This window comes from Hermetia illucens, chromosome 1 (genome assembly GCF_905115235.1).
Source record: "Hermetia illucens chromosome 1, iHerIll2.2.curated.20191125, whole genome shotgun sequence".
Lineage (NCBI taxonomy): Eukaryota > Metazoa > Arthropoda > Insecta > Diptera > Stratiomyidae > Hermetia > Hermetia illucens.
In genome coordinates this window covers 134,972,635-134,997,477 of record NC_051849.1, presented here as the reverse complement: position 1 = coordinate 134,997,477, position 24,843 = coordinate 134,972,635, and the positions used below count along the sequence as shown (strand labels likewise).

The 24,843-nt window shown below is 41.0% G+C and overlaps 2 protein-coding genes across 4 annotated transcripts; one reads left to right on the top strand and one right to left on the bottom strand.

Annotated features, from left to right (window-relative positions):
• Positions 1-566: 566 nt before the first annotated feature.
• Positions 567-1,248, bottom strand: LOC119661552. Its single transcript, XM_038070942.1, has 2 exons — positions 755-1,248; positions 567-698 (listed from the first exon to the last, which is right to left on the bottom strand). Exons 1-2 carry the CDS (start codon positions 989-991, stop codon positions 597-599), a joined length of 339 nt encoding a protein of 112 aa, XP_037926870.1. The 5' UTR covers positions 992-1,248; the 3' UTR covers positions 567-596.
• Positions 1,249-1,412: 164 nt separating this feature from the next.
• Positions 1,413-24,215, top strand: LOC119661551 (centrosomal protein of 97 kDa). 3 transcript variants are annotated; one of them, XM_038070940.1, is made up of 13 exons: positions 1,413-1,687; positions 16,007-16,164; positions 16,234-16,494; positions 16,662-16,858; positions 16,925-17,008; positions 17,072-17,346; positions 17,405-17,506; positions 17,571-17,741; positions 17,794-17,973; positions 18,029-18,305; positions 18,362-18,529; positions 22,985-23,237; positions 23,297-24,215. In XM_038070940.1, exons 1-13 carry the CDS (start codon positions 1,684-1,686, stop codon positions 23,699-23,701), a joined length of 2,535 nt encoding a protein of 844 aa, XP_037926868.1. In that variant the 5' UTR covers positions 1,413-1,683; the 3' UTR covers positions 23,702-24,215. The 3 variants fall into 3 exon arrangements, with proteins under 3 accessions (XP_037926868.1, XP_037926869.1, XP_037926867.1); XM_038070941.1 differs by having other exon boundaries at positions 17,402-17,506; positions 18,194-18,305; XM_038070939.1 differs by having other exon boundaries at positions 17,402-17,506.
• Positions 24,216-24,843: the final 628 nt, after the last annotated feature.

Below are 24,843 nucleotides of genomic sequence, written 5' to 3'. Positions count from 1 at the left end.
TGCACGCAGTTCAGGAGAGACTCCCTAATTGTAATTGTCATGGATGTGATGGGGAAAAACAGTCTTAGCGGCGCTAACAGTAATGGTGGAAAGTTTGTGGATTTCTCTAAATTCCATCCCCTCGTCACTGGTGGTAGATTGTTCGAACACCATCTGATGGTCGCTTACGTTCGCTTGATGTTCCGTTTGCCACTTCTCGCGCTTATAAGATCCAGCTGTCGCTTAACAGTGGGGGAGCTATCTTGGAAAATGCCTTGAGGAACCTGCCTGAGAATACCGATAAACATTGGAGCGTCCTCAAAAGTTTCGTTGACCATGTCCCGAAGATCTGGGTGACTGCAGAATCTTGGGAGCGGATCGACGAAAGGAGGGAATTGAAGACTCTATTAACACTGTGAACAATGGTGTGCACGATGCCCTTGAGTTCCACTACCGAACGGTCCCGGGACAAAAGGAAATTTGTTACTGCGCTTGTAAGGGAAGCTGTTGCAGATTGCAATGATTTCAGAAATGTATACCGCATCACAAAACATTAAAAATAGATTCTGTTATTAAAAAACAAACAATAAGCTTTAGTTATACTTTTATTGGCAAACTTATCCGGTCGCATAGAAATCTCTAGTATTATTCATTATATTAACCAGCATGTTGTGGCTCTCCGAATCGAACTCCTGGTTACTCTCTTCAAACATGATAACCTGAAAGTATTTGTTGCTAAAAGCAGGAATTACCAGGAATTCTCGACAGTAATTACCTCCTTTGCGCGGAGCATATCAGCTCCACTAACCACACCAATCACTTCCACCCAATCAGTGGGGTTCCCACCAATCGGCTCCGAAAGGCTTATGCGCACTGGGACTTGGTCGGTGGTTTTCGCTTTGATAATTTGCCCGGTGTAGTCACCTTCTATTTTCACCATTACACTTACATTCTTTCCCATGAACTCTCGAAGCAGCTTTCCATTAATAATAGAACGTGGTTCAAACGACATTTCTCACTTTAAATCGACAAATCTCAAGAGTCAAACGGAATAAACAAACTTCACAAATGACTACCAAACGAGTTGACACTTAACAGTTGGCGGGAAGAAGTGACATAAAAAAATACATATGAAGCTTGTGCGCGATCATTCGTAAATTACGTTATAAATTGCAATCAGTGATGAAATCAACGTGGTCATCATATATTAAATTTCAAGAATCGTAGGGTCAGTTCAATTCGCGTATATCGCTTCAATGTCCATCTTCCCGGGTTTGATAATATATAATGAATAATAGCACAACGATGTCCATTCTATGTTCTATGTTCACTGTCAAATGCGGAGCACAGGATTTTCAATCACATACTGGAACCAGGCCGGTGACGGCAGCTGAAACTAATTGAATGCTTGCTGAATATGCTATGACGATTGTTTTGACGTTTGCCGCAGAGGTACGCGGGCCGGATATTACAAGTTTTATTTATCAGCGGAAAAGCAGTTTCGAGTATATATTTTTGGTGTTTATTTTCAACATACCTCCGGCAACTGTCGGGGTTATATTAAATAAGTTCCAAAATTAGTCATACTAGAAGAAAGGCGTGAAACATTATAGGAATAGGTTGATTTGCAAAAGCAATTGGATAACTCATGCATCAATTTTGAGCCTTCACAGGAGACAATTGATTTTTCCAGGTCCACTGACAATGAGTGAGTAAAATTTGAATTTTTATTATATTCACGATTTATTATTTATCTAAGATGATTGAAATTGCAACTGCGGCGACTTACATGCAGAATTGCAATTTGGGGTTTAGAAATATTGTGCAAAGAGGGTAAAGTTTTGAAAAAAAGTTTGTTTTTATTCAAGAGTGCACGATGGGTCAGTTTGAAACGAGTGAAAACGGTTGCCCAATTGCATGTTTGGATCTGACAATGACGACTCAAATTGAATGGGCTCCACCAAAATTGGCAGTGCAATTCCCGAAATTCACTCTCGCGGTGACACGCTAACACGCCTCTGTGATAACCGCGTTTGGGAAAGTGGGTCGGGTTCGTTAGACATTCCAGTTCCTTCCATGTTACGTGCTTATGGTTCAATTGGTATATATTCAAATTAGAGTAATATAATGATATCAGACAAGTCAAACGGTGAGTATAAAGGGAAAGTAAGGAAATTCCCGATGCAAAGGTCCATGATAATGTCGATCCAATCTGAAGGAAGATGAAGTAAAAATAATAAAAAAGAACAGTTTCCTCGAAAATAAAAATACGACAATAGCCATGAAGAGGCCGGCGATTATGCTTATTAAAATTTTAGTGCGAGAAAGGAAGAGGATAACAAACAGTGCAGAATGTGTGGTTCCCCGTGAGAAGCATCTCATTTCTGTAACCTCCGGTGAGTTATATGGTCGCCATTTACTCCTTGGTGGGGTGTAGCGCGTCAACCACACTCACGCGCCATCGTTCGCGGTTACCTGAACTGTCGTTCAACTTCCTCCACGACTTCGCGAGATGCTCCCATTCCTCCTCTACTGTTCTGCGAGGAAGTGCCCTTGGGGCGACCCACTCGTCGGCCATCTTGTGTGATTTATTCACTGACACTTCCGCCTTCGGATCACAGAACGTACGAATGCCAGGTCTGTACGCCGATCAAGTTGTGCGCTTGAGATGGTGTCAGGCAGCGTACGCCGATGAGCGACTGAATACCAATCAGAACAGATAGATAACATTGCGATCGTTATATCTGATCTGAATGCCGCGAAGAACTCTGATTACACTTTCCTCGAATGTGTGATGGGAAACACGATCTTGGTGGTACATTGCGACGAAGAGTCTCAGGTCAGTTGGATTTCAATTGAGTGAAATAAGAGAGGCGCTGACATCGGCTCAAATTAGATAACCACTTAATTAATGCTTGCTTTCACTTGCGAGACAATCCTGCCCTGAACACATCGACACAATTTAGATCACTTTGCTGCAGTGTACATGTGAACAGGAAGTGTATGTGGATGCTTTGTGCAGGAGGAGCGTTCCGGAGAAGCTCTTGCCAGAATAACATAAGACGGCGCATTATGTCAGGGAGGGGAGTTCGTCAGGATCACATCTTGTCGTCGATATTATTTTTCTCGTTATCAGCGACGGTTTTCATGCTTCCCTCTTTAGAGGGCGTATAGCGCTTCAATGAACCATTACATCTTTTCTCAAACACCTCGACTCTGCTGATGACATCTGCGTGCCCTTGCACTGAGGTAGGAAGGAAGCAGAGTAAGGCCGAAGATAGACACTAATAACTAACAACTTGTAAGTCTAACTGTTCATCGCACTCCTCCTATATTCAATAATCGGTAGAGGATTGAAGACGTTGATTGGTCCTATAAACGTATTCGACGTTGCGGCGGATGAGGTGATCAAATGATTGCTCAACGCCGACATTGCAGCTTGACTATCACTGTAGATTGCGATTAATCTGCCCTTTTAACGCTCGTCAATTACCCAGGCTGCTGCCCTTAGAATCGCAAACATTTCAGCCTAAAATACGTTGCTTTTTGTCCCTATAACTGGCAGATATTTCTTCTCTCGGGTTGAACGGCTGTACCAGTTCCTTCTTTTTGTAAATAATACCATTGCGGTTTTATTTGGATTTACTGAACGACCATCCCTGAGGCACCAGCGGTCAATCAACGCTGCGTTGTGTATTTCTACACACCGTTTGAAAATCTCGACCAACAGCTAGCACAGCCACGTCATCCGCATAAGCTTGGGCGTGTATTGGCAGATTTTGCAGTTTCCATAGTAGTAGGTCGATCAACATACTCCACAAAAGTGGAGCAGCTTTTCGTGGCTTCTGTTATCAGACCACTATGCACTTCAGCAATGCGCGTAGAATGGCATAAATCAACTTAAATAAAGTCTCATGGACGCCATGCTCTCTGTTTCATTTAATTGGTGCGTGAAGTTTTTAAAGGGCATTACAACAGCTCTCGTTTTTCAATGGTAACCATTGCCCTTAAAGTGTTCAAATTCCCCTTGCAACATTCTGTAGAAATTGTGAATTATTTCTCTCCTACTTCTGTCATCTATCTCTCGGATGGAATACTTCCAGGAGAATTTCTACAGATTCAATTCTGGGGTTCGTGAAAGTTCCATCCTTTTTGAGGACTGCACGGCCTTGAATTCTCGCTTCAATCTTTTTACGAACGCCATATATTCATGCTGTGAGTTCCTGAAGTTACACTAGTCTTCATTCTTATTGCTTTTACAAGAACGGTTCAGTAGTCATCTGGTTGATTTCCTGAGTTTTCGCAGTTTTCGATTCCACCAGGGAGCGTTTTACCTTTATGGTATTGCAAGATGATCGTAACTCGGTAACTGAGAACAGAATTATCTCAGTATGATAGCGTCTAACAATTTTGACAGCATGTACGATCTCGGTCTCAAAGATCTTTTATCGGAGGAGATCCCAGCTCCATTTACTTATCCAATACCACAAATTTGGTTAAAACGAACCCATGGCTCTTGTACAAGAAATATATAAGGGGTAGTCCTATAACTTTGCCAGTAGATAGGAAGGGAATTTGGGATGCTGCAAACTAATGTGACTAACCTTTATACTTGTAGGCATAAGTGTAGTCCAATGTGAAAACCGTCACTAACTGAAGAGTCTGCTGCCAATGTGGTTCTCACTGAAGTTACCAGCTTGTCTCCACCTTCCACCGAAAGTTCTGCTTCCTTGTGTCTGATTTCTCTGGATATTGCCACACTTTGTGGTGCAGCAAGGCCAATGTCTTCATTTCCAAGATGCTTCGCCTTCTTTCGTAGTACCTTCCACTGTTATCGTTGGTTTTTGTGCTGCATGGATCCGTTTCCAGCATACCGAAATTAGACCAATTGCGTTCACATCACCAGTTGCCTCCTCTGTTGCCTGTAGTTCCGGCAACTTTGTGGCTGAAGTTTCCTCCTGCTGAGCCTTGCTCTCCCCCTCCTGGAAGAATTAGGCAACAATGCCATCGACACATCGGTCGTAGTCAGGTTTCCAGGTCCCCTCATTATGGAAGTGACTGTACTCTCCTTTCTGGCTGACTGCGGCATAGACACTGAATGCAGGCGTCCAGATTTCTCCCAGGGGGAACATGAATCTGGTAATGCTTCTCAAACACGTTCTGTCTGTCACAAATTGATTGCTGTAAGTCGCGGGTGAATTCGGAATCTGTGATTCTTTATCACTTGGAGTGTTAAAATACGTTGCTTCTATATTTATGTGTCTTTGGCACTGTTTGTGTAGTAGTGAGCAACTGCAGGCCACCTCATAACAACAAGGCAGTGTCCGAGCCATCTCCAAACAGCTCAGTAGAAAACGCGCTACCATAAAACATGGGAAAGGTTCGTTACCGATAACCGCCCAAAGTCGTCTGACTTGAAGGCAGGGGGATGGGGCTTTCGTAAAAGACAGCACGGCGTTGAATGCTCGGCTCTGCCTACTTCAGCAGATTTGTGTAGGCAGGATGAAATGATCCTATTTATTATCCACTCCTGTTTCAAAATCGCAACGGCAAGTAGACCATCATGTCGCCCCGTGCTGCACCAAAAATTTGGCATCCATTTCCGTCATACGTGAACGAAGCTGTGCAGCGAGTTGCAGGCCAGTACCGCCTTATTATTCTCAGCAATATAATCCCAGTCGTTAGCACGGAATGTATCCGACTGAACGCTATCTTTGGTGACCAAGAACCGATGCAAGCCCTCTTTTTACCATAAGTCTGAAGATTCCGTCTAGGAATGGGAAAAACGTGTAGGGGATTTGCAGAAATTGGTAGACTAAGGAGCACTGTATGTGGATACTGCAACTACAGTTACTTTTGAATTGTCGTGCAGTTGTGGCTGTTATACTGCACGGCGGGAATTCACTCAAAATCCTTTCACGTTGCTCCCAGGGCAGAGGTGAAGCAGCGTCTCACTATAACTCTAACGGTAAAAGTTAGATTGTCCATTCCGTGGACCAATTTGCCTAAAACAAGTGATTCTACCCCTTCAGCAAAATTTCTACCATCATGAACCGGGACAATCTGTATAATAAATAATTATTTCCTTAAAATATCCCACAATTCGTATTTTTGGGTGCGGTTCAATTTGGCCAATGTTTGAAGGAGTGATGGTATAGCTCTGGCAGCATTTTTAAGGTTTTGTGTAAAACACTTAGTGCCAGAAGAACTCGTGCACCGGGTTCAATTGCTTTACCACGATCCGAAAAGTAAAGTTCGAAGTATAGCGCGTGTATCAAACCGCTTTGTGTTTCTATTGGTTATCAAGGAAGCGCCCTCTCACCATTCCTTTTTGTTCTTCTTATGGTCACCATCACACGGGACATCCAACGTCCAGCACCCTATACACTGCTTTATGCAAATGATGTTTTCGTAGCATCTAATAGCAAAAATGATCTCGAGCAACTTGTCCAAAAATGGAATGATCGCCTCATAGAACACGGTCTCAGATTGAATTTAAACGAAACTGAATTTTTGACGGCCGATCCCCATGAAACAGGCACAATCATTGTCAGCGGCAATGATCTGCCCAGAACTGAGCAATTTAAATACCTCGGGTTAACGCTATCAGCCAATTGAGAACTGCGTTATGAAATTGCTTCACGCATTAACGCAACCTGGATGAAGTGGCGTTCCACAACTGGTGTTCTTTGTGATCGACGTATGAACGAACGTCTCAAATCTAAAATCTATCGCAATGTCGTCCGTCCTGTCGTCCTCTATGATTCTGAGTGTTGGCCGACTTTAAAAGACAATGAGCAGCGTCTTGTGGTAATGGAGACGAAGATGTTGCGTTGGACTAGAGGCGTGACACGTTTTGATCATATCCGAAATGAGTTGGGGAGTTCCGTCCCCACGTACTCGAGGAGGGCGATCAGACCCGAGTCTGCAAGGGACTCATCTGAAGTGGCTCTGCCTCACCGGAGGTTATCTGGTACTATGGGAACCGGGATGGCCCTCTGATAGCATATGCTCCAAGTGAATTCCTGGAGGATGTGTTCTCGGCCCGTTTATTTGCGGTTGGCCCTCTAGTGGAAGTTTCATAGTGGTTGTGGTTATGCCTGCATCGCGGGCAGAGCTCCTCGGAGCTCAAGCGTGGAGTTGCGCTGTACAACTCGAGTGCCGTACTCCTTAGTTGCGGCAGAGGTGTTAGATAGGCCTCGCATCCACTGGTATGAATGCTGAGCTTGCACTCAGTATAAACCAGTACCGCTGTGCTAGTCATGGCGGGTCTCTGATTGTGGTCCCAAAATCAATCCGTGTCCGAAGAGGACTGTGGGATTATGCCTACACGGCAGATACTCACGTTAAACCCCCTAGGACTTTCATATCCGAAATGAGATATCCGCGATCATTTTGGGGTTGCATCGATCGTGGAAAAATTGCGAGAGAGGCGTCTGCGATGGTATGGTCGCGCAATTCGTGCTAACGAGAATTCACTTGCCAAGATTAGTCTGAACATTGAAGTCGATGGTAACCGACCAAATGGGTGGCCGAAACAACGGTGGCTTGATACGTTGGATGGGGACTTAAAAGCCTGATATGTTCTTTTTTTGGAAATTTGCTGAACACGTCTTATTGTCACAGGCAAAGCCAGACGCTGACGAATTTTCGATTAACTAATTTGTTTTGTTTACACTTGTTTACGCCTCTTATTTGCTTTTTCATTCTTTCATCAATTTTCGGTGGAATTTTTCAGGGAATCATTTAGAGTGGTACTTATTTCGGTTAATTGGCGTTGCATATTAAAGGGATCTTTAATCTCGAACAATAAACATTTCGTACGTTTATCCACCCATAACAATGCGGCAATGGATTTTTTTCTGAAACGTTTTGTATTGCAAAAAACAGTTCATTAATAATAGGAAACAGAAAAATCTTTTTAATTTTCCCTTCTCATCAGCTTTTAATACGAAAAACCTAAAGATATCACTATTTGATCGAACATTTACTCTTTGCCCGGAATAATTATTTCGCCGGTACCGGACACTATGCAAACAATTGGCGCGTCTACAATACATGACGCTGCGATCGCATGATTGTTAATACCGTTATTTATCGACTCATGGTTAAGTTGGACGAATTCATTTTTCAATGATATTCACTTTTCAAGGTTTTGTGTGAAACAAAACCTTATTAAAATCGAGTCGATGTCTGTCTACGGCTGACCGATTGTCACGAAAATTGTTGAGAGCGTGTGTTGTTCCCTTTACAGTAAATGGGGCCATTTTGTGTTAAATTAAAGGGGGGCTCCCCATACATGTGAATGGAGGGTGCAAAATTTTTTTTCACAGAATGTGGCCAACGAAAGGACTCAATTAGTGCTTTTCGAAACTGGTCATATTTGATATTGGGTGAAATTTAAGGAATTGGGGGCTCAAAATATGACCCTCAAAAAGTCTAACAGGGCTCGTTCTCAGAACCTATCTAGTCGAAAAATCTGAAAAAAATCACAGTGGTGCATGTCTATGGAATCTAGGCCTCAATATACATCCGGTTCCGACATTTGCACAAATAAAGTTAATAATAGTATCTTTCCACATTTTAGAAATTCACCCGGCAACCCCTTAACCTTCATCCTAGAAGTACAAAATTCGGTATGGGGATAAGGGATAACATAATGCACAACATGCTCAAGTTTAAAGAAAAACCATCTATTATTAACAAAGTTGTAGGTGGTGAAACTTTGCCAGTTTTCATGAATTTCGTGCATTCTACAACCTGTGTGACGTCATCATTACATATCCATTCGTCAATATCTATGGTTCTAATATGTACGTATGTCTTGTAGTTTGGAAAAATATCAAGGATTATGTTGGATTTGTAGCTATATACGGATAGAAAAATGTACGTTGAAGTTTCTTACATAAGATGAACACAAAACCTTTATACCCGAAGCGTGAGCTTCCAGTATTCCGACTTGTTTATCAATTACGAAGGGAGTAATCAATCCAATAATAAAAATGATCATTGTCCGGTATAATTATTTCGCACACTGTACTACGGAAGCGTGTAGAGATTTGTTAAAAGTGTTTGGTAAAGGTAAAGTTTATGACAGACCATGCAGAAGATGTTTTCTTGAACCGGATCATAGCTGGAGATGAAAAGTGGATTACCTACGAAACTATCGTAAGAAGAAGGGCATATATTCACCCCGGAAAGCCTGCCCCCTTCGGCTCTAAGCCGAACTTTAGCCTGAATAAGAGAATGTTGTGTATATGGTGAGACATTCGAGGACGAACATATTACGAGCAGCTGAAACCGGACGAAAAGCGAATTTCGAGAGATACTGGCAGCAGTTGGATAATTTAAACGGAGCATCCAAGAAAAGAAACCGGCCAGATTCAATAGGAAGGACATCAGGCATAGCTAGGCTGGAAAATTCTGCCGCATCCACCATACTGTCCGGACGAAGCTCCCTCCGACTACCATTTGTATCTGTCCTTACAAATTTCTTTACAGGATAAAAATTTCAAAAACTAAGAGGATGTCAGACCAGCAATTTTTCGCCTCCAAGGATAAGTTATTTTTTGAAAAAGTGAATATACAAATTGCAATCCCGTTGGCAAGATGACATACACCAAGATGAGGACCTAATATAATACATAGCTGGGCTATTTGCATCATTTATAACTCAAGAGCGACAGATCGATTTTCATGACCTTTGGTTTATTGGTTTTGTCTTCTCCTTAAGTAACAGAATAACGTTATGGAGAAAATTCATTTAACCATATATTTTGTATGGAATGGGTTTTTGATTATCTCGAGAATTTCAAACGCTTTTTACTGAAATTCATCAGCGAAAAGGTTTTTATGAAGAGTACGTTATGAATGGTTACGTCGATGATTTCGGTCGACATGTTTGATATTCCAGGCGGATTGGTTCATAATTAAATTTGGATTCGCTCCTCATTTCCTTTTGGTCAGTTATTCTGGTGCGGAATTCTATTTCCGACCATGTTTTCAAACGGTAAGTTACCTTCAAAGACGTTCTCTCGGTTGGCAAAAAGAAGTCGTCGAACTTATCGCAGTAGGGATGTTTAAAGGGTTGATTTGAATCAAGTAGTGTTTCAATACGATTGCACAATTGACTACAGATTTCATCTTTTCGTTCGGATTGGCCCAACGGAGGTTTTATGCGCCAATTGGGGCGCATTGAAATTCGCAGGAAAAGCGCCCGGATTGTACTGTGTAAGATGAAATCGCTATTATTGCTTCCACCACCTGAGAAAATATATTCATTGTTTAGAGGCGAAACATCAAAATCGTGTCATTTTCTATCGAACTCTTTTGCCGTATGTTTCCTGTGCACTCTTTTGTGGAGTGTAAGGCATCCACACAGTCCTTTCATTGCTTTTGTCTATCCCTACATTTTCAGTGAGACTGTGTTTCAATGTCACTATCATCATACTTAATATCGTGTAAGTGATACGTTAACAGTAGCGAGACAAACATAAGACGAACACAAATATCCGTGGCGACTGGGATGCCAACCCAAAGCAACGAGTTTGAAGAACTAGCGTTTTACCACTCTAATAATTGTACCGTTTTTTGGAGATTATTAATCTGTAATTCTGTCTTCGCTTTCCACATTACAGATCCAGGAATAAATTCATCATTTAATTGAACCTTTGGGCTATAAGGGTTACGGTCTGCGTTGCGTTTCGGCAACTCAAGAATTTGTATATTTTTTACTTGAAAGAACGCTTTCGCTCGCTGAAAATTAATTATTCCAATCACTAAGGCCTCTGAAAGTTAGCAATACTTTTGCGAATTCGTTTTTGTTAGAGCACAACTGATCTCACTCTTCCCACTCGACTCATTTCAGTTTTCAATAAAGTCTTTGTCATATCAGTAGAACTGAAAGCCATTTTTAAGGTTTTGTGTAAAACAAAACCTTATTAAAATCAATTTAATGTCTGTCTATCTGCGTGTCCGTCACACGCACTTTTCTCCAAGACGGCTAAACCGATCCGAACGAAATTTGGTGGACAGATGAGAACTATGAATCCCACGCATACTGCGAGTGGAGTAAATTTAGGTGGAGTTTAAAGGGGGGCTCCCCATACATGCCTTTGGGGGATTCAAAAAAAATTTTCACCGGATATAGTCGTGTAGGGTATCAAATGAAAGGTCTCGATTTGTACTCCGAAACTGACATTAGTTTCGGCGTGAATTGCAAAGTGCGTGAGTAAGGAAGAAAAATGTACGCACTTAAAGTGAGACACGACTCATTTTTGAAAACTACCCAACCTAAAAATCCAAAAAAATCAGGGTGGTGCGCTTAGATGAAATCTAAGCCTCAAAATATGCCCCATCCGAATTTTGTACCAGCATAGAGGACAATATTTCGTATATACGTACTAAATTTCATCTGGCCATTAACGCCAAAGTTATAGCAGTTCAAACTTAGCAATTTCGCGCGAATTAACTACTTCCAAAGCCACACAAATAAGATGCTGACGTCATAATTAACGAGAATTGACATTCGTATGAAATATTAAAATTCCATTCAAGAAGAATTTAATTCTCCCTAGCCCTTTTTTATATTTGATGTTGGCTAAATTCTTGGCATTTACTAATAATATTAAACTCAGAGTGTGAAGCGTATGAGGTTGACTATTATCAATACAGGGCTTTCCATCAAATGATTTATTTAAATCGCTTTCTAGAAAATAGGGGGTAATGAAATTTTTAACTATGTGACACGGAGCTATCGTGCACTCGCCGCTCCTCACATCTTTTTATTTTTCTTCAGCCTTTGTCCCGTTCACAAGCGGGGTCGGCTCGTCGTGATCGGTTTCGTCACGAGATCGGTTTCGTCACGAGATCGGTTTCGTCACGAGATCGGTTTCGTCGCGAGACCTTTAAATCCCCATTCAGTGTATCAAACCACCATTGTTTTGGCCGGCTCTTTGGTTGCTTACCATTGACTTCGATGTTCTGACCAATACTGGTTAGTGAATTCTCGTTCTCGAAAACGCCTCTCTCGGAGTTTTTCCACGATCGGTGCAAACCCATATCGATCGCGGATATTCTCAGTTCCCCATTGCCGCAAGACGCCGTTCATTGTTTTTTATAGTCGGCCAACACTCAGAACACTCCGGATGGCTCAAGTGGTTAGAGCGCTGGGCTATCGTAGCGGAAGGTCGCGGTTCAAATCTCGCTGGGGGCAGACGAATTTGTTATCGTGATTGGATGTTAGACACCAGTCGACTCAGCTGTGAATGAGTACCTGAGACAAATCAGGGTAATAATCTCGGGCGAGCGCAATGCTGACCACATTGCCTCCCACAGTGTACTGTGGTGTACCGTTACGGTCTTGAATGAAGTGCTCTAACACACTTCAAGGCCTTGATCCAATATGGATTGTTGCGCCAACGATTATTATTATTATAACACTCAGAACTATAGAGAGCGGCAGACGGACGACATTGCAGTAAATTTTAGATTTGGGACGTGCGCTAATACGTCGATCACAAAGAACACCAGTTGGGGAATGTCACTTCATCCAGTTTGCGTTAACGCGTGAAACAATTTCATTACGCAGTTTTCCATTGGCTAATAGCATTGACTCGGGATTTTTAAATCGCTGAGTTCTGGCAATTGCAGTAACCTGCCCAGAACTGAGCGATTTAAATATCTTGGGCCAAGGCTATAAGCCAATGGAGAACTACGTTATGCTCCTCACATAGGGAAACACAAAACCTTTTATACCTGAAGCGTCAAGCTTCCGATTTCCTGACTTGTTTTTTAATTAGTGAAAATTTTGGGGGCATTTTTCATTGTCTCCATGATTGGTTCTTCTTAGCCAAATGTAGTCTTGCCTCCTCATAGTATTGATTAAAAGGGTGGTGTTTGTCCTTTTTTGAAAATTAAATTCTTATTTGCGTGCAGGCTTTAGTTTTTGGGCAAAATCATAATCATGATTATGATTGCAATTAGAATCAGAAATGAGCGTAATTTTGTGATTACACGATTGTAATCATACTCACAGACCGTGATTATGATTGCAATGTGATTATGATTGAAACTGAAACAGCTGCAATAGTCTCAATTAAAAAACACTGTAACTGTACATATATGTACCTGTACATATATGTGTATTCCGCAAGCGGTCTGGTAACGTCCAATTTATATGCTCAACTGTACGTAAAGTGTGGTAATCTTGTGCAAAATTTGGTTGTGTGTATCAATTTGAAACTCAGTGTTAGTGAGAAATGAGGAATTAATTTTTAAATTTTTGGTCGTTAGTGGAATGATTCCTTGTGAATTGTGTATAATTAACATGGATGTTTGTGGATTGGGCATTATTGAAAAATTTGGGTGATGTTTGCGAAGGAATGTTGGAGCAATGTTGCCGTCTTACGGTGAAAAAGGACAAGGTCGCCGCTCTCGATTTTTAGAGTGTAAATTTCGGGAAAAAGAGTAGCCGTTTAGGAATTTTCGGCGAACCGAAATGCCGAAAAGTCGGATTGCCACACGGCCAATATTGCGAATTTCGATGGCGGTGAGCTGCTCAATATTTCGAGATTTCAATTGTCAGACAATTCTCAAACAGCAACCCTTGTTTCAGTAATTATGGCCTAAAAAATCAAGAGCGGCCAGCCCAATTTTTCCGATCGAAACCTGTTCGTAAGCGTAATCATGCCACCCAGGCAATACAGGAAACACTCTGCCTAAAACATCTGCAAAGGAGAAGAACAGCCGCCACAAAACCCCGCATCAATTAACCCGAAATCGTGCACTGATTACCTGTGAAGTTTCACAGCCTAGGTATTCCTATTTCCATTACTTTTTTTAGTGAAATATGGGCATGCCGCACCATGCACCGCATAGATTGGATCGTACCTTTAAAAGAAAGTAAGATTTACATTTGTCTTTTAATTTATTTTTGTTTAGAGAAATTTGTATAAAGTCATCGATAAGTTAAGTTTTTTTTAATATAGGGTTGGGGAAAAAGAAATGTATTTTGTCGATAGACAGGGATACTTAAACATATCTTGTGTTGTACTTATCGCATCGGGTCATATTATACGGCGATTTGAAGACGACAATCTGTGCTACAAGTGTCTCTTTGACAGTGTTGTGATCGTCCGTTTCAGTCTCAAGTTATAGCACGTCAAAGATGAAGTCCACCAAGCCAGAAATTCGTCATATTTTACGTTTTTACTACCTGAGAGGTAAAAATGCAATGAGGGCGGGCGAAAAATTTGTGAAGTTTATAGTAACGATTCGCATAGCACATCGTTGGTTCGATCGATTTCGTTCTGGTGTAGTGGATGTCGAAGATGCACCCAGTACTGATAGGTCAATCGTCGTAGAAACCGATAAAAATGTCGAAATCATCCAAGCAGACCGGCATGAGAGCATTCGCTCGATTGGCTAGGAACTGGGTATAGACCATAAAACCGTTTGAAACCATTTGGATTCCAAAAAAAGCTGGATGTTTGGGTGCCACGCGAGCTGACGCAAAAAAATCTCTTGGACCGAATCAACGCCTGCGATGCACTGCTGAAACGAAACGAATTCGACCCATTTTTGAAGCGGAGGGTGACTGGTGATGAAAAGTGGATGACGTACGACAACCTCACGCGAAAAAGATCGTGCTCGAAGCGCTCTTGGTGCTACTAAGTTGGCCTCAAAAGAGGCTTGCGAAAATTTGCTGAGTTTTTTTGCAAATAAGGAGGGGGGGATAATGAAGTTGCCTTCTAAATGGCAACAAGTTTGCGAACAGAACGGCGCATATTTGACTTAAATCGGATAATTATATAATAATAATAATCGTTGGCGCAACAATCCATATTGGATCAGGGCCTTGAAGTGTGTTAGAGCACTTCATTCAAGACCGTAACGGTACACTACAGTATACTGTAGGGGACAATGTGGTCAGCATTGCGCTCGCCCGAGATTATTACCCCGATTTGACTCAAGTACTCATTCAAAGCTGAGTCGACTGGTATCCGACGTCAAATCACGATACAAATCCCACTGCCACCAGTGAAATTCGAACCGCGACCTTCCGTATGCCTTGTGCTCTAACCACTCAGCGATTTTAACCTTGAAAATGATCACCGTGGAAGACCCGAAGCTAACATTAATAACGATAAATTAAGAGGCACATTGGAAGTTGATACTTCGCAAAATACGAATAAATTAGTGGTTCTATGTATTCTAACTGTGATTGAACATTCGAAACAAATCGGCAAGGTAAGAAAGTTAGGCAGATGTATACTTTATTATTTATGTAAGCAACACATAGTCATTTTTAAATCGCAGTATTACGTGTGATGAAAAGTAGGTCACAGATACGATAATCGTAAACGCTCAGCACATTGGTTGGATACGGATGAAGCACCAAAACAAAGTATTCACGAAAACAAGCTAATGGCGTCTGTCTGGTGGTCCAGTTCTGGTATTATTCATTACAACTTGGTCAATCGTTTCCGAAAGGGGAATATTGTAAGTAATTAAAAAAGATGATGAGAAAATTGGCGGACAGACAAGCAAAATTGATGAATAGAGCTGGACGATCCCTCATATAAGACTTGTCCATATGTCTCAAAAGCTACCTTGTTAATACTAAAATACTGGACAGTGACATTCTTCTTCATCAACCGTATTCACATATGTACACCAAAGGAGCCTTCCTGTCGGTATACACAATTTACTGTTAAGTTGGCAAAACGAAGTTGATGCATCTGGCAAATATTTCGATTGATTGAATTTTTAAAAAAAAAATTAAAATATAATAAACCAAACTTTTGATTCAAAATCGTGCATTTCATACTTAACGACTCAATAATTACTTAGATTTTACCTCTCTTCACTCTTTAATAACACAAAAGTAGTGTGACTCAAAAATGAACATTTGGATATTCTATACTTTTATTTTTGGTGTGATAATAGAGGAAATTTGATTAGCTTTTTCACTAGAATAGATTTTACCGACGGTATTCATAACAATTTTATTTATTTGCTGTTGTAGATGATGACGATATGGACAAGAGTGTATTGGACCTATCAAAGAAATGCCTTAAGAAAGTGCCAAAACAAGATGATGCCCAACAGTATCGCGTTTTGATTCTCGACGATAATGAATTACAAAAAATCGATAATATTGATTCGTATTCAAAAATTGAAAAGGTGCCGAATTTCCATTATACATTACAACGAACGAGCTCTAATAATCAATAAAATTGTCTCCTTTTATAGCTTTCGCTTAGCAAAAATCAATTGCTGCGTATGTATGGAGTTTGCCGCTTGCATTGCCTACGAGAAATAAATTTGTCATTTAATGGGATTCTAACTATCGAGGGACTGAAGGAACTAGTTCATCTAACACATTTGAATCTTGAGGGCAACAATATTAAAACTATTGAACATTTGAATACTAACACCAAATTAGAATATCTGAATTTATCGGAAAATAGCATTGGCAGTATTTCAGATATATCTTTTTTAAAATGTCTGAAAGTAAGAACGTTTTTTACATAGTTGATAACAAATTATTTTCAGCTTTAGAAGTTGAAATATCTGTTGTTGGTTTAGATTGTTTCACATATGGTCTTAACTAACTTTTAACCATCGACTTCAAATCTTTTGCAATTAAGAACGAATTAAAAAAAGTTGAGTTTTTACAGGAGTTATATCTTCATGGTAATCGCCTCACTCACTTACGACAATGTGATAAATATCTACCTTTGTCGCTAGAAACCCTAACATTAGCTAAGAATAATATTAGCGACTTAAACGAGATTTGTACGTTAGCGAACCTTAGCAGCTTGCACAACTTAACTATCAACGAAAATCCATGTGTTCAAATGACGGCGGGTACAGAGTAAGTCATAATTAATGTGCATACATAAAGCAAATGAGTTATTTATTTTATTGTTTGAAATTTCAGTGGCTTCGACCATAGGCCGTTTGTGTTAAATTGGTGCATGACATTGAAAACGATCGACGGCTTTGTAGTAGATCCCATCGAAAGGTAATAGTTACAATGTCGTGGGAGGTCATTGATATCCTTGATAAAGACCGTATGAATTTTTAGCCTGAAGGCGGAATGGTTATACAGTCAAGGACGAGGAAGGCAGTTTCGAGTGGGGGAGCAGGCCAATTTAGCTAGATATTTGAGTTCAGTATGCCCCCTGTTAGGAAAAGCGTTAGAAAATGAAAATGAGCGGAAATTACGCCTTATTCTAAGCAAAGCACAACAGCATCAAAGACAACTGCAGGAAGAAATTTCAGAAAATGTATCCACGTCTGGGAACAATTCTCCGTCCAGTGGAAGACGAAAGCCATCAAGTCGAATACAATCCCCACGATGTAAGTTTTAATGATTTCTATTTGAAACGCATATTTTTTTCAATTAAAATATTAGCAGTTTCACGTCTAAGCGGCCGTCAAGGCTCACCTGATTCAATGTCCAATAGCTACCATGGAAATACTTCATCTAGTTCGTTCATGTCTGGTTCAAGCGAAACGCGTAAGATAAATCCACGTGACAATTAAGCATAAACCTAAGTTTTTTTTTAAATAATCATATCCAGTTGCAGGTACAAATATAATTCAAATGACAACGTCACTTATTGAAAATATTAGAAACGACACACTTATGACACAAAGTTTGGATGGAAGTAATGTGGCAGCTAACAACGCAAAGAAGACCAACAATAGTTATTCGCAGGATTCCACGGCACGAATTGCAAATCAACATAATGGTAAAATGGAATTTAGAGTAATTTTGTTTTTGTTAAGTGAATAGTTCAACAGATCCAACGCCGACTCAATTATCGGGAGGGCCACTGGTCGCTGCTTCTAAAATGGTGCCGGTCCCGGAAACGCTAATGAGCCCCGATGTTTGCCCTTCATCAACAACACCACGAGCGGCAGTGACTTCATTAAATACACAACATTACATCGGTAGCAGTCCATCAAATAAGAGTTTCAAAGGTAATAAAAGGAAGAAGATGTTAGGCAAGTATACAATAGTTTGATTTATTTTTAGAAAAGAACGGCTCACCTAAAGTCACTCGTAGTCCCCATTTGAAACGTAGTAATGAAAAATCACCAACGCTTAGCCCACGCAAAGCAAACAATGCTTCCAATCACTCACAAGCATTGAAACCGTGTTTAGTTGATAGTAATCAAATGAAATCTAAACATTCCCAAGGTACTGTACAAATAACGCCCCCAGATGGGTCGAGTGCTATAAGTTCTGATGATGACAGCGATCACATTAACGTGGATAAATTGAAAACAATAAGAAATAAAGCTGCTCAAAGGTACTTCTGAGAATGAAGAAAACAATATTTAACATTTATTAACATTTTTCTTGCAGGAGTCAACAGCAAAAGGAGAATTTGGATTTATCATCAGTAAGAGTGAATGAAGGGACAGAATTGTCAGCGATCATTATTCAGAAGACATGGAGAGGATACTATACAAGAAAAAAAACTAAAGACATGGCAGAGAAGATAATGAAGAAACGGACTCAAGAGTATATAAAGTGAGAATGTTTTTTTTAAATTGCATTGCATTGCATTAGATTTGAACTTAGCTCCTACGCATTTTAAGTGAAAGTAGTTTAGCCTAGGTACTTTTATGGAAAAATCGTATGCTGATCATGGGTCAGAGATAGTTGTAAACCGGAAATCATTGTGTGTTTTACCCGGAAAACGGAGCATATCACGACGGTAATAGTTTTCTATCCAAATTTCATTACTTGTGGTAGCTTCTTAGTGTGGCAAACGTGTCGCTGGATCAACTTGCTACGATTTCAAGCAGAAGGAGTTTTTCGCTAGGGCAGAAATTTGATTATTTTTAGTAGAAGATATTAACTTCAATCAAGAATGCTACATAAAAGTACGAATGAAATGTAGGTTTCAGATGCATTGGTGAATGATACGAAGAATCATGAACATTACTGATGTGGAGTTACAAATTCCTTCTTGTGATCGATAACGAAAGAGGCTAGGCGTCATGAAAGTTCCGATTTATTCTGAAGCCGTATTCATTACCATCAACGGCGCAACAACCGGTATCCGGTCTAGGCCTGCCTTAGTACGAACTCCAGGCACCCCGGTTTTGTGCCGAGGTCAACCAATTCGATATCGCTAAAAGCTGTCTGGCGTCCTGACCTACGCCATCGCTCCATCTCAGGCAGGATCTGCCTCGTCTTCTTTTTCTACCACAGATATTGCCCTTATAGATTTTCCGAGCTAGATAATCCTAATCCATACGGACTAGGTGACCCGCCCGCCGCAATCAGTTGAGCCGGATTTTATCCACATCGCTCGTAGATTTCATCCTCATGTAGGAATCGTCCATCCTCATGTAGGGGGCCAAAAATTCTTCGGAGGATTCTTCTCTTGAACACGGCTAAGAGTTCGCAATTTTTCTTGCTAAGAACTCACGTCTCCGAGGAATACATAAGGACTGACAAGATAATTTGTCTTGTACAGTATCAGCTTTGACCCTATGGTGAGACGTTTCGAGCGAAACAGTTTTTGTAAGCTGAAATAGGCTCTGTTGGCTGACAACAACCGTGCATGGATTCCATCATCGTAGCTATTATCGGTTGTGACTTTCGAGCCTAGATAGGAGAAATTATCAACGGTCTCAAAGTTGTATTCTCCTATCATTATTCTTCCCGTTTGACCAGTGGGGTTTCATGTTGTTGGTTGGTTGGTTTTTGATGCTGACGTTGCCACCATATATTTTGTTTTGCCTTCATTGATGTGCAGACCAAGATTTCGCGCCGCCTGCTCGATCTGGATGATGGCAGTTTGTACGTCTCAGGTGGTTTTTCCCATGATGTCGATATCATCAGCATAGGCCAGTAGTTGAGTGGACTTAAAGAGGATCGCATCTCTTGCATTTACCTCAGCATCACGGATCACTTTCTCGAAGGCCAGGTTAAAGAGGACGCATGATAGGGCATCCCCTTGTCGTAGACCGTGGTTGATGTCGAATGGTCTTGAGAGTGATCGTGCTGCTTTTATCTAGCCTCGCACATTGGTCAGGGTCAGCCTAGTCAGTCTTATTAATTTCGTCGGAATACCGAATTCTCTCATGGCCGTGTACAGTTTTACCCTGCTATAGGCGGCTTTAAAATCGATGAATAGATGGTGCAACTGTTGTCCATATTCCAACAGTTTTTCTATCGCTTGCCGCAGAGAGAAAATCTGATCTGTTGCTGATTTGCCTCTTTTATATGGGCCAATGAAGTTCTGGGCGTATGGGGCTATCCGGCCTAGCAAGGTAGCGGAAAATATCTTATAGATGGTACTCAGCAACGTGATACCTCTATAATTGCTGTACTGTGTGATATCTCACTTTTTATGTATGAGCCAGATAATGCCTCGTTGCCAATCGTCAGGCATTGATTCGCTGTCCCATACCTTGAGCACAAGTTGATGAACAACTTGGTGTAACTGGTCGCCTCCATATTTAACCGATTCGGCTCCTGGCGACTTATGATCTTTGGGCCGATGATTTGCACGGATTGTTTCTCCTAAACTTGGTGGTGGCAGTATTTGTCCATCGTCTTCAGTTGGCGGGACCTCCAACTCACCGATGTTCTGGTTGTTCAGTACCTCATCAAAGCGCTCAATCCATCACTCCAATATGCCCATTCTGTCGGAAATCAGATTTCCCTCCTTGTCTCGGCAGGATGAGCATCGAGGTGTATAAGGCTTCATCCTACCGACTTGTAGGTAAAACTTGCGCGCCCGGTGCCGTTGCTCCCTGTACTTTTCGAGTTCACAGACTTGTTGGTTCTCCCGGGCTTCCTTTTTCCGTCTGTGAAGTCGCTTCTTCGTTCGCCGGAGTTCGTGATAAGTCTCTGCGCGTGCCCGCGTTCTTTGAGAATACAACATTACTCGGTATCCGGCATTCTTCCGTTCCGTTGCTAGCTTACATTCACCGTCAAACCAACCGTTCCGACTCCCTTTGCGGTTGGGGCCAAGAATGTTTGTGGCCGTATTTATTATAACGTTCTTCAGGTGATTGTGAAGATTATTTGTTGATGCTTCATCTCCAGGATCTCTGTTAACTGCGGTTATTGCGGCATCTATTTCCCTCTTATAGGAGATGCGGAGGACTGTGTTGTGGATAGCTTCAGTATTGACTCTCACCTGATTGCCAGAGGGAATTTTGGATGGTGTTTTTATTCCAGCTCGGAACACCATACCAACGAGATAGTGATCCGATTCTATATTGGCCCCCCTATATGTTTTGACATTCATCAAGACTGAGAGGTGGCGGCGTTCCATCAACACGTGGTCAATTTGGTTGAAAGGGGTCCTGTCTGGAGAGGGGAGATACATGAGTATGTTTGTGGATCGCTTTCCGCGCAAACCAGGTACTTCCAACAACCATTTCATGTGACACTGCTAATTGAATAATCCGCAGTCCGTTATCATTTGTATTTTGGTGTAAGCTATGGAAATACGGGCTCCTTCCCTACTTGGCTGTTAAAATCCCCAAGTATGATTTTGATATCATGTCTGGGATAGGCTTCAAGGGTTCGTTCTACTGCCTCGTAGAATGTATCATTCTCCGACTCTGCAGTCTCCTCTGTAGGGGCGTGAACGTTAATGAGAGTTATATTTCTAAACTTGCCTCGCAAGCGCAGAGTGCATAGCTGTTCGCTTATGTTTTCAAAGCCGATAACAGAAGGTTTCATTTTTTGGCTAAGAAACCTACTCCGAGCACATGGTTTACTGGACGGCCACTATAATATATGGTGTAACGGCTCTTCTCCAGGAAACCGGTCCCTGTCCAACGCATCGCCTGTAACGCTGTTACATCAGCCCTATATTGGGACAGGGTATCGGCTAGCTGCTCATCAGCTTCATCTCTGTACAGGGAGCGCACGTTCCATGAGAAAATTCGCAAATCGTTATTCCGTTGTCTATTTCTATTTCCCACGGAAAACGCGTTTTCACAAAATTCTGCTGCTGCCCATTGACCTGAACTGAACTGAATTACGCCGGTCTCGAGCTGAATTTGCACCGCTTACTTTGCACTTTGAAGCCTGGCGAAAGTTTGTTTCCTAACCGTTCAGTTCACAGTTGCCCACTGATTTCTCTTTAAAAATGCTCGTTTTGTCGCTACAACGCTTTAACTGCAATTCATTTTTGATTAAGGTTTTGTGTAAAACAAAACCTGGGAACTATGAAATCCCACCCATACAGTGAGTGACATAAATTTACGTGCAGTTTAAAGGATGGCTCGCCATACATATAAAGGGGGCATGTGAAAAATTTTTTCATCGAATACAGTCATGTGGGGTGTCAAATGAAAGGTCTCAATTAGTACTTTCCGAACCCGATATTTGTTTTGATTTGAATTGTAAAGTGCACCAGTAAGGAGTCATAATGTGTACACTTAAAGTGAGACAGGACTCATGTTCGGAACCCACCCAACCCAAAAAACAAATCAGGAAGGTGTGCTTAGATGACATTTAGCCCAAAAAGTATGTCCCATTCTGATATCTGCTGAAATAAACTTGCTAATAGCATATTACCAACTATTAGAAATTGACTGAAAAATCCCCTTTAAGCTCATCCTAGAAGTGCCAAATTTTGCACCAGCATAGCATATCTTTCATGGAAATCTGGACATAGTGTCAAAGTCATAGCACTTCAAAGTTATCAATTTCGCGCGAATTTACTGCATCCGAACTCACGCAAATAAGATGCTGACCTCATAATTAACAAGAATAATTGACATTTGAGTGAAATATTAAAGTCCCATATATGAAGAAGTTACGCCTCCCCAGCCCTTTTACAGGTTTTGTGTAAAACAGTCGCCGACACTTGTGCAAAGTAGGTTGCGCCACCTGACAAAATACTCGATACTAGGTACCAGGTTGAAATAAGTATGGATTTTACCTTGTTGACCTCCATTTTGTGAATCGATTCTAGTTTTTTAATTTGTACCTCGAAATGCATTGCAGTAAACTTTCTAAAGATATGGAGTTAACTAAGGCGCAGTTGGAAAACGAACGGAAGATTCAACAGCTTCAAATGCAAGCGATTAACGCACTGTGGAAAAAAGTTTCAAATATGCAATCGGCATCGAATTCACAAGCAAATAATGCGGAAGCAGACAATCCGCATCATAATGCGAAAAACAGCGTGACTCTAGACAATAGTTCAACTGCGGTTGTAGCGGATCTCGCTAAGACTTGTTCCTTGCTTACAAATCAGGTATGTTTATTGAGATGTTTAATGTTTATTCATAGTAGTTTATAATATTACATGGCCAGGTTCAACAACTGCAAGGGTCGATGCGTGATATCGTGAACTGCATGACGCTTTTCTGCGGTTTGCCTCAGGATAGCTTACGAAAAGCATTGAATATAAACGAACAGAAAGATTCGTCGGGAACACAAACAGAGATTGTAGCTGTGCATACGCCTCAAGTTGAAGGCCAAGGGTCGTTTCCGTTTAAAATAAGGCCCTCGTCGTTGCCTTTGGAAGCAGGCGAAAACACTTCGCAGAAGTTAACCAACGAAGTAATATCAGAGAAAGATGACACTTCGATACAAGAAAAGGCGGCAACGGAAAATACTGAAATCACTCCGATATTGAATCACGATGGTTCCGGTGAAGGAGATGCGAGCGAACATAAACTGAATACGAAAAATCTTTTGAATTCCTCCCATTGTTAAATTATAATCGGAGAAGTTATAAGTCATACGAATATGGGATACTTTCTTTAATAATATTTCTAATCTATTTTCTATACAAAACTCAAATGTACACAGCAAAAAGCATTTATTAATTAAGCGGAGTTTTAAGTAACGTTAGTTTTCAAACTTCAGCAAATTGTTTCTTTGTGAAGCTGTTCTCGTGATAGTAGTTTATTTCAATTACTTTTCGTTAAATTTAAGATGTATTTGTTATATATTTTTACTGTTACAGTTATATAAATTAATACTTTCTGATTTGTTATTTTTGCCACCCATGACACCATTGCCTAATAGCAATCGAAGATCGATCATGCTGATCAGTTGAGATCAATAGAGTGCTTACTGGTACGTGAATGCATTTTTGCATTGTACGACAAGTGTAATTTAACGCACGCAATGCTTTTGTTTAATTATTGTACTCTACCCACTGCTTTTTGTGAATGAATTTACTAGTACTTGGAATAAGACATAAAGTCGAAACAACTTACTACAAGCATTTGTTTTATTTATTGGTGTTGTGTCTCCCGAAGGTTCCTTATTTCAGCAGTTTTCTTATAAAAGATGCTTAATAGACCTAAGCAAGCCACCTGAAAGCGAATAATGGTGCGTAATTAATGTCTAAATCAATATTGAATGAAATCATCCTTCGGTCTGTGGGGATTCACTCAGGCACCGCACCGATAACTTGCTTGCCAACCCTAATTCATATTGTTCGTTATTAGCAGCAGGCTTGTAACAAATACCACCTTTTGTTGCTTTTGCATCAGCATTGTTATTGATCAATGCGAACAAGACTATATACAAGAGGTATACATCCTGACCCAAGACCAAAAAAGGAATGGGAACCGGGGGGCCGTGTGGCTCATTCACCTGAGTAGATGCGATTTGCGTTGTCAAATGTTCTGAGTTTTTTGTAATATGGAAGTCCTTATTAACATTCATGTTTTCGGTCAGACCGCAGCGATAGTGCACATTACAAAGAACACCAGACAGTGCTTTTTATTCGACGAATCATTGGCAAACCACTACCTTTATCTTAATTCCACTAATTAGGCGATCGACTAAAAACTGCTCAGTTTCTCAATCAACAGGTAGATGACCTTAGCCTGGAGCAATCCTCC

Bases quoted from the DNA above. Each gene is read 5' to 3' on its own strand.
- LOC119661551 (XM_038070939.1), top strand. The intron at 17,009-17,071 runs GTAATAGTTACA...ATGAATTTTTAG, and splicing joins GTAGTAGATCCCATCGAAAG to CCTGAAGGCGGAATGGTTAT. The intron at 23,238-23,296 runs GTATGTTTATTG...TTACATGGCCAG, and splicing joins GTTCCTTGCTTACAAATCAG to GTTCAACAACTGCAAGGGTC.
- LOC119661552 (XM_038070942.1), bottom strand. From the start codon at position 991: ATGTCGTTTGAACCACGTTCTATTATTAATGGAAAGCTGCTTCGAGAG. The intron at 699-754 runs GTAATTACTGTC...AAATACTTTCAG, and splicing joins ATATGCTCCGCGCAAAGGAG to GTTATCATGTTTGAAGAGAG.